General features: G+C 37.7%; 1 protein-coding gene across 1 annotated transcript in view; it reads left to right on the forward strand.

Annotated features, from left to right (window-relative positions):
* The window catches only part of LOC138011592 (helicase ARIP4-like), a 22788-nt gene that overhangs the window by 6379 nt on the left and 6409 nt on the right, over positions 1-10000 (forward strand). The window contains exons 5-16 of the mRNA XM_068858670.1: positions 994-1156; positions 1638-1702; positions 2202-2367; positions 3452-3523; positions 4439-4819; positions 5191-5309; positions 5699-5823; positions 6383-6482; positions 6593-6688; positions 7693-7802; positions 8202-8275; positions 8960-9061. Of these exons, the coding sequence (XP_068714771.1) occupies positions 994-1156; positions 1638-1702; positions 2202-2367; positions 3452-3523; positions 4439-4819; positions 5191-5309; positions 5699-5823; positions 6383-6482; positions 6593-6688; positions 7693-7802; positions 8202-8275; positions 8960-9061 (1573 nt within the window). The remainder of the gene's footprint in view (positions 1-993; positions 1157-1637; positions 1703-2201; positions 2368-3451; positions 3524-4438; positions 4820-5190; positions 5310-5698; positions 5824-6382; positions 6483-6592; positions 6689-7692; positions 7803-8201; positions 8276-8959; positions 9062-10000) is intronic.

Below are 10000 nucleotides of genomic sequence, written 5' to 3' on the forward strand. Positions count from 1 at the left end.
ATTATACTGTGGGTTCAAACAACAGGTATAGACCAAAGCACAACTCTGTAACAAATTTATGTTATCTCAACATTCAGGCTAAGTTTTAAATCAGGTGGTTTAATTTATATTTTGCAATCCCTCTAGTTTGCACTTACTACAAAATGACAAGTCATTTATCAAAATGTTGAAGATGCAGAAGAGCCAAATAACTTGTCTGAGTGTTGTTTAAATTCCATTGAATGCCACAACTCATTACTTTTTTTGTAGAATTACTGTATTTATCTATAATTATAGTCTGGATAGCACAAGTCTTAATCTAATATTTTTAAAAATACAACCACCCTTTCGAGTTTAAGGAACATGTTTCAATGTTTCAAACATCATCTTCAGCCACAGTGAGTGTAACATTAATTTTTTTCAAGATAATTCGTATATCTATATAACTATCAATACAATGATTCTTTGTAGATTAAATGTTCATTACAATTAGGTAAAATTCAAACAAACCAACAATATTATAGAGAACACAACTGACGTAACGGTAAAAGTTTAAAAGTGTAATGCTAAACTGACATGATCAACTTGTTTGTTGAGTTTCAAACCCGAACTCACCACACAAGTTGATCATGATTGTCAGTTTAGTATTACACTTTTAAAACTTTTACCATTATGTCAGTTGTGTTCTCTATAATATTGTTGGTTCGTTTGACTTTAAGCTACTTGTAATGAACATTTCATCAACAAAGAAACATTGTATTGATAGTTATATACATTATAAATATTATGTAAGAGTTATCTTGTAAGAAATTTAATGTTACACTCACTATGGCTGAAGATGATGTTTGAAACATCGAAACATGTTCCTTAAACTCAAAATGTGGTTGTATTTTTAAAAATATTAGAATTATTTATAATGTTGTTTCCACACAAAGTGAAAGATGTAGTTACTGCTAAAAAGGTGAGCTGAAATAGACACAAAAATGATATAATCGTTTTAATTATGTTTTGCAGGCGTCGTGTTGTGTTGACTGGTTATCCTTTACAGAATAACCTTCAAGAATACTGGTGTATGGTGGATTTTGTGCGACCCAACTTTCTAGGAACCAAACAGGAATTCTGCAATATGTTTGAGAGGCCAATACTTAATGGACAGTGTACTGATAGCACTCCTTCTGTAAGTTATTTAGCAGTGTACACCCTGGGTTGGGTCATTGCTCACTGAAAAGGTTTATTGATCAGCTGAATGGTGAAAAGTTTAGTCATCCTCCAGAACTAAAAAGCTGATGCTACTACTATGGAATAGTGACACAGTTAGCCAAAAAAAGTTTACTTGACAATTGTTTGCCCAACAGGCAATCAAAATCAAGTTTAATGCAAAAGAAGAGTTTTCAGAAGTTTGTGAATAGTGGATTTCTGAACACTTCACATTCCATTATTTGGACTGCTCCACTTTTCAAAGCTAATCTTGTTTTAACTTGAACATAAGCAGACACATGTAGCTTTAATCCTGGTTTGAACAACATAGCCGAGAAGTACACATACTTGTAGAAAAAATGTTCTCGTCTTTACTTGAGCTGATAGAGACTGCTGAACTTGCCAATTTATTTTGTTATTTCAACTAATTGCTTTGATTAATTTTGACACTTTTTGTGCAGGATGTCAGACTTATGAGATACAGAGCCCATGTCCTTCACAGCCTGCTGGAGGGTTTTGTTCAAAGGTTATGATCTACCTTGTCTCAATGCTATAATAAATAATGATAATTGAACTGAGTGGAGTGCAATGTGGTCTGAAATCATACATGTGATTAAAAAAAAAAATTGTTACCCAGGCACTTGTACTGGGGCTTCAGTGTACATGTAGATCGAATGTCCCTAATATCTGAAATGCTACACACCCCCCCTTCCCCCCTCCCCCCCCTCACTGCCTGACTGGAATTTACTGGTTCTGATAAAAGATAGCTTTTTTTAATGAAGAACAACATAGTGTATATTGCTGTTAGCCCAACTACATGTAGAAACGTGTTTACAAAGACTAGTAATTTAAGTGTGATAGAGATGAATTTGGGATCATCAAAGACAAATCAAGCTACAAGTTATCAGAGAAGGATTGGCTGTTAATTGAGTCTGTAGATTTGAACTTGGTGCAAACCAATGGACTATGCATTCTGTCTGATTCTGTGATGTCTAATGAACTTGTTTCTTTTATTGTTTTTGTAGGCGGAGTCAATCTGTTCTAACAAAGTGTCTCCCATCCAAAGAAGAGCACATTATCCTTGTGAATTTGTCTTCAATCCAGACTGAACTTTACAACACGTTTGTTGCATGCCTGTTGAATTCTGTTGGATATGTCAATCCCATTAAAGGCTTTCATATATGCACAAAGGTCAGAGAATTTTTGAGTGAGATATATTTATATACTACTCTGGTTTAGAGAAAGTTGAGGCCGCATCCACACTTATCTGGATATTTTTTAATCAGCCACTTTTTCTAAGCAGATTGTCCTTTCGTGCACATGTATCTGGTGAATCCGGCATGTGAATCTACAACTTCTTGAATCCGCTGTCCAGAGTGGAAAGTTTTGAATGTGCAAAGAACGTGGAATCGTTTGGATGGTCAAATCCGGATATTTTCAAATCCTGATTACGTTACAAACTCAGTTCCAGTTGCTACTGCCTAAATATTCAACATGGCCACTGAACGAAATGCCATCACTTCTCTTGTTGCCAACTCGCACGCCTGATGGCGCATGCTTTGTTCCCTATAGTCACAGAGAGTTGCTGGATACTAGAATGAATCCGGATACATGTGGACGGGCAAATTTGATTTGAATATTAATTGGGTCTATGAAGTGTATTTTTTAACCCACATTCAAGTCTCTCCAAACCAGAGAAGCATCTGTGTTTAACTGTCAACCAGGCCCCAGCCGCTATCCATTGGATAAATCACTAATCAGTGGATAACTCAATAATTTTGCTACTGTTTATCCATACATGTCCAATACACCGACATAATGAGATTGTAATGAGATTCCTGGTACGTCACAATAGACATCACAAAGTGTCACAAAGTGTCCCGCACTTTATGTCTCGCAAAGCTGTTACTACTTTTGTAAGGATTAAGGTTGGGGGACACTTTGTGATGTCTATTGTGCTATGAATCTCATTATGTTGGTGTATTGGACAATCCTCTGTTTATCCACTGGATAGTGATTTATCTGATGGATAGTGTTATCCACCCTTTAAACAACCGAGGTCTGGTTGCGATGTGAACTTTAGTTTTTGAGTTGTTAAGTGATTTTGCAGTCTTTGTTGGTGAATGTACAGTGCAGGACAGAATCTGATGTCGAGTGTACCATTGACATCATTCCCAACTTGAACTTGGTTAGTTACAGGTATTTATCTTCCTGCCTCCGTGTAATATGCCTTCTTATCTAACGTTTGTGGCATAAATTCCTTTTGGTCTTGTAGATATGGAACCACCCAGATATTTTATATTGCTCACTTGATATGAAAAGTGATATCAGAACTGAGTCGCCGCTGGTGAGAATTACTTTAAAGATTTGCTTTAGGGAATTATATAATGAAATTATTTATGTGAAGATTTTTTATCATGTAGCCAAAAGAAATTTGGAAAGTCAAAATAATTGAATAAAATAATGTAACAAACATTTTCCAGGAAATTTGTTTGTCAATAATAATAGTAATAATACCAGATCTCATATTAGAAGACACAGTAAAGAAAACAATACTGTTGATTGATATGGCATGCCCGAATGAATCAAATAAAGAAGCCAAATGAGAGGAAAAGATCGGAAAGTATAATCAACAGTTATACTTGAATTACAGCTACTTTGACAATATTATGACGAAATTCATGATCAATAACAGGACAGACGGATGAAAAACTGACATCAATTTGTTAATTAGATCGTAGAGAATCTCACATTAGGGTAAAAGTGTAGAACAACTCCCCTAAACTGACTGTTGGCTGACTGTCGACCAACTGTTGAGCCCACACAAACATCATAGAAGGGCTCATTGACAAAAACTGCGTATAAATTATTGCATTTATTTTATCAATGTTATAGGGACAAAAACCCAAAGCAATTAGTCCGAATAACACAACCTGTGAAGACTAATAAAAAGCAATGTTGGTCATGGGGTGCCTTCAAGGGTGATTCAAAACGTGTTTTTAAATCTGGTCATTGCTGTAATCAAGCGAAGTTTTCGAGGGAACATCGCTTCAAATGTAACTTTTAGGTTTTACCTACATTCAAAATATTCTGTTGGTAGCATGTCAGTAACCTGTCGGTTACTTGTGAGTCAACTGTTGGGCAACAGTTGGCGGACAGCTGGGCGATAGTCAGTGTAGGGGACCTCTTCTTCCCAATTACCCAAGTAAGTACTGTGTTCAGTTCTTTAAAGAACTTTTTGTGATCATTTTTAAAACAACAGACAATCCTTGACGAGGCTAGTGGAAGCTTGCAGAATTCAAAATCAGCTGACAGAGTTGTGTTGCCGTCATCATCAAGTGCCACTTCATCGAACCAACATGAGAATTCTAATTCCGTGAGGATGAATTTACTTAATCAATTGATAACAGCGCAGCAACTTCCATCAACAAGCACAACTACTGTAAGTGCTCAAGCTGTTTTGAGAACAACAGTACAGATGCGTCAAATGATGTCATGTCAACAGTCTGGTCAGACAGTCATTGTGTCTACCACCCAAGCCTCAGAGAATACAACTGAATGTTCTGCTCCTGTTGTTGAACCAGCAGCTCTGATAAATGATCATAGCTCTACAGTTGTTGCTGAAGATGATGATATGATGTGGGTGAGTTGAGATTATTATATGCTGGCTTTTACTAAGCAACTAAGTTTTACCCACCACAACAAAAACAAATGTTTGGAGAAGAATAGAGCAGGATTCCTAGGAGATTAGTAAATGGGACGCAAGCATGATCACCGATTCTTTTTTTTATGGATACACACTTGACTGCCATGATGTCATGCAATAGTAGAGAATTCTATGAAGCCTTTAAGAACTTTATCTTGTTCAATGACTGGCTCTTTTGACAGAAGATTCCAGGAATCAAACTTAATACTTGCAATTATGTTTGGTGAAATTGGACATTATTCACTCAAACAGACACCGAGTTTGAATGTGTGAATGTTTTTTTTTTTTTTTTTTTTTTTTTTATTAAGGCGAAAAACGTATTGAAAGATTACCAGACTGGTGTAATGGAGAATGGGGGCAAGCTAGTGATATTGATGCAAATCATCGAAGAAAGCTTAAAACTTGGCGAAAAAGTTCTTATTTTCAGGTGACACTCTTGTTCACACTTGCTTACAGATCTGTGCATTAATATTCCATCATAGCTTTTAATGGAATCTAGGACAGAGTTATGTTTATTTGGCTTAGTTTACTTACAATAGACACCCAAGAATTTGATGAACATCAGTCGTGTCGAAATGCACCATTAGGTATTCTCTGTATTTTTCAAAGCCATTAAAAGCATGATTAGCTGCTAAACGACCGATAACATTTCTTTCCCCCCTTCCCCCCCCCCTCTTCCCGACCAACGCGGATTATTTAACTCTGGAGGTGACTTTCACTCATTTTCTCTAGTGTTTGCAAGAACAGTTCACAGTGTCACCCTCCCGGATGATTTTTTCCCATCATCTGATTTTAACTGCTACTTTTTTTTTGCAGTCAAAGTCTTTCCACGTTGAGTGTGATTGAGGAATTCTTGTCAAAGCGTGAGGTGCCATTCTTCCCTGGTCGAATCACTGACCCACAAAAGCCTTCAAGATGGGCGAAAAGCAAGAGTTATTTCAGTGAGTCAATTTCATGGATTCACTATATGTTCCCTCTTTTACTTCACACAGTCGTTGTTTGTTATCAGCTTGCGCTGTCCCGTAGACAGAGCCAATTTGACGAACCAATGTGATCATCTTTCAAAGCTATCAAAGTAGCAAAGTAGCTTTCAAAGTAGCAAAGGAGTAAACTGTGAGGCCTTATCTAAAATGTGGTGCAAAAGGACAACATCAAACGTCTAGCATTTTACAAGAGACGCAGGAAAGGGATGAGCCAGTGAATTCAAGCAACTTCCTGGGCAGCCAGGCGTGGGAACAGTTGTTTTTCTGATTGGTTAAGAAAGTCGCTCGGGAAGTTTCTACCCATTCTTTCAGGAATTCAATGCAAGACCTAAGCGTTCCAATAATGGACCAATCAGAGATCGTAGATAATGCCTGTAGCCGACGCCAAGCGTGGGAAAATACAATCTGTGCTTGTGATTGGTTCAGAAAGTGACGTATGCGCTATTGAAACTAAACCAATGGCAAAGTTGTTTTCGATACGATTAAAGGAACTGCTTTTTCTCTTGCATTTTTGTAGGGTTAGACGGCCACACTTCTGCACAAGAAAGGGAAAGACTAATTAACCGTTTCAATGCTCCAGAAAATACCGACGTGTTGCTATTTATGTTGTCAACGAGGTTTGCATTGCATTTCAAAGGTTTTTTCAAACATTTTGTTTTTCCGAGTTATTCCTCTCCCCAGTAAAAGGTATCAAATTTTCTATCTTTTTATCTCTGTGTGGTTTTAGGGCAGGCTGTCTTGGTATAAACCTAATTGGTGCCAGTCGTGTTGTGGTGTTTGATGCTTCGTGGAATCCGTGCCACGACGTACAAGCTATTTGCAGGTGACATTTTTTTTAGTCATTACCAAACGAATTACTAGCTAGTCAAATATGTGGACTACTTAAATTTTCCTAACATTCCAGCAAAATGCCACATGGTCTTAATAGTAGCAGACAAGTAAAGAATTTTAAGAAAACGACGAAACCTTTGAGTTTATAAAACTTCTGCTATCCTCAGTCAGTCAGAATACCAAGCGATGGAAGCTGAATTTATAATTAATAAATAATGCTAATGTGAAAATGCTAATGTGAAAAACAGTAACAACGGAATGAAGTATAGCGCGAAAATGTGGGAGATTGACATGGTGTAATTGTTGATTCAAAGAGGGTTGTTCTCTAAATTCAGCTTCCATCGCTTTGTATTCTGACTAACTGAGGATGGCAGAAGTTTCTGTCGAAACATGTTTGATAAATTCAAAGGTTTCATCGTTTTTTAAAAATGCTACATGCAGTTAAATCAAATGACATCGTCGAGCTTGCTGACCACTAAGGTGTTTTGTATAAGAACATACATTGTAGATAAAATGAACTGGCCCCAGTTGTTTTAGGGGGGGGATAGCGCTATCCACTTGATAAATCACTATCCACTGGATAACTCAATTGCTTTTGCTACTGTTTATCCACTGGATAGTGATTTATCCAGTGTATAGCGCTATCCACCCTTCGAACAAATAGGGCCTGCATGGCTTATCAGGAGTTCTTGAAGCTCATAGTTAGAGCATCCGACCTGTGATATCGAGGTCGTAGGTTCGATTTCTTAAAGGGACTTTGTCCCTTCACCCTTTCACATACAACTAGTATGCCATCTTTCTTACGGGTTCATCAATAGCTGCACATCAGTCAAGCAACAGTCGGCTTCAAGTTCGGCAACACTCGGCCAATAAAAAAATTAGAAACAGCGGACAATGATTGAACCGCCATTTATCCTGTCCACGCGTTACTGTGTGTAATTTTGTAATGGAAAAATACAAGCTTTCTTTTTTATTAGCCTTAGTGTCAATCCACAGGGTCTATCGGTATGGCCAAGTGAAGCCGGTCCACATCTACCGTCTGATTAGCACTGGGACAATGGAGAAGAAGATTTATGATCGACAAATCTCCAAGCAGGGCATGGCCAGTAAGTGACTGAAGTAAAAGAAAAAGAGATCAAGTCAAAAACTTGTTTACGGTTAACAGCTGGCACCGCAGGTAGCAGAGCTGATCTAGGCGTCAGCCAGGAGAGAATAAGGAAGAAAGAAACTCCTAAAATACAACTACAAACGTTGTCGACACGATTGAACCAGGTTGCAAGTTTTCGAAAATAGTTGTAGTACAAAGTGTTTCTTCGCTAGCTGCATGTAGTCAATTGCGCAGAGCTCTCATTGCCTCGGGTAATTAATTGTCTCTCCAGATTGGTCATAATGATTCCTATGGGCTTTGGTTGAAGAACTTTTTCATCAAACTGCTCCAAAAGCTATCAGACTGTTGTCTCTAAATTTAAGCGGCAAAGTTTTAATTCTTGAAAGTTCTTCTGCAGATCGAATTGTTGACGAGCTCAATCCTGAGGCCAACTTTACCAAGCAAGAAATAATGAAACTGATTTGTGAAAAGGTAAGAGAGTTGGATGAAAATGAGTGGAGACACGGTCTGATTTTTTGAGTCGTCCATGGTTTCTTCATGAGGTTAAATGTGGCTAAATGGAATAGGCCTTTTTCGATATATTAAAATTCAGCTTGAAAGAGAGGTTTAGAGGAGAAAAGCAAAGGAAAGTGGATGGTATCATATGTAAATATTTTTCACATTCATTCCAACGTTTTTCTATTGTTTTTGTCCTCACTGCCTCAAGCTGAATATTTGATATTTCGAAAATGGCCTATTCAGACGAAGTTAAACTCAAGACGGTGTTGGGCAGCGGTGTCCATGCAGTATATTAGGGACTTTAGGATCTACATCTAAATGTTGTGAGTCCACAACATTTTGACCACTGTGATGACGAATATCGTTGTCGATAAGAGGACAGACAAGGCTGAACCACTTTCGATTTGTTAATTTGAAATCAAGCCAAAATATTTCCCGAGAAACACGTGATAAACGGCGAACGCTAGGATGAAATTTGCGTTTTGTCAAAAAGTAAATGATTTTGTTATTTTAATTAGCTAAATTTTTGCTTGCCTTATAGCGACAGCTATCTAGCAAGTTTCAAAAGGTAGATTACAATTGTTAAAGACAACATTCATTGATCGGTTCTTGCAAGAAACTAAATTCATTTCCATTTTTCTTTGTTTGGCTTTGTAGGAACCAGTCTCTCCCGCTGCTGACGTGGCTGCCGCCGCTGACCAGTTTAGTGATCCTGTGTTGGTTAGGTTATGTCGGAATTGCAGTCGTTGTATGTCCAAGGTTAGTTTTCGTTCTCGATGCAGAATAAGGCCTATCCTTAAAGCCTGTCCCACGTCATTTATTTTCCAAATCGTCATTCGATTCACCAAAGTTCGGTCCTCTATTGAAAACACTTTTAGTCCATTGTTTTCCTGATGGGGCATTAAGTCGACTTTCTTCTTGCTGGATGTTTAACCCTAAGTTCAACATTAAGGTAAACATCTCCGAACCTTTGTGTTGTAGAGAAAAGTTTTTTGCCTGCAACTTTAAATTTGCTCGTTGAAGCAATTAGCAAGGCACGAGTTCTCAATTTAAAAGTAGAGTCGTCCGTAGAAGTCTAACTTCCTCTCTCTTGGAGGACGGTGCCCACTAATTCAAAGGTATTTTTGCCCCGGTTTATGATTATGCAGGAAACGTAGATCTTAACAAGTGTTATAGAAATCCAAAAGAAAATTGGGGGTAACCACGCATTTTTCAAAGATAATCGACGAATAATATTTGTAAAAAGCTTTAAAATACAAAGCAATGTATGGCGTTCTTTCTCAAATTGAAGCTTAATTATCTCTCAAAAATGCATGGTTACCCCCAATTTTCTTTTTGGATAGCAAGAGTAGTTACTAAGATCTACTTTCTCGGGATCGTTTTAAACCGCGCAAGAATATTACTGTATTGGTAAGCATCACCGATAGGAAACCCGATTGTCTCGAGATGCGCAAAACGTATGCGCAAGAACAATAGTAGGCACCGTCCTTAATAAAAAGAACCGGTAAAGAGTTGCACTCTGAATTACGCGAATTTACCAACTGGGAAACTCAATTTGATGCTCCATCTCCTCTCGGAAGCAAAATCTGGTGATGCAAAGTTGAGAATGAGAACAAATTTCCAATTTCAAACTTATGGCGTCTGCATAGCTCCTTTTTTGTTAATCGGGTCATAAGAAAGCTTTAAGACGAAACATTG

The sequence above is a fragment of the Montipora foliosa genome, chromosome 7 (genome assembly GCF_036669935.1).
Source record: "Montipora foliosa isolate CH-2021 chromosome 7, ASM3666993v2, whole genome shotgun sequence".
Classification (NCBI taxonomy): domain Eukaryota; kingdom Metazoa; phylum Cnidaria; class Anthozoa; order Scleractinia; family Acroporidae; genus Montipora; species Montipora foliosa.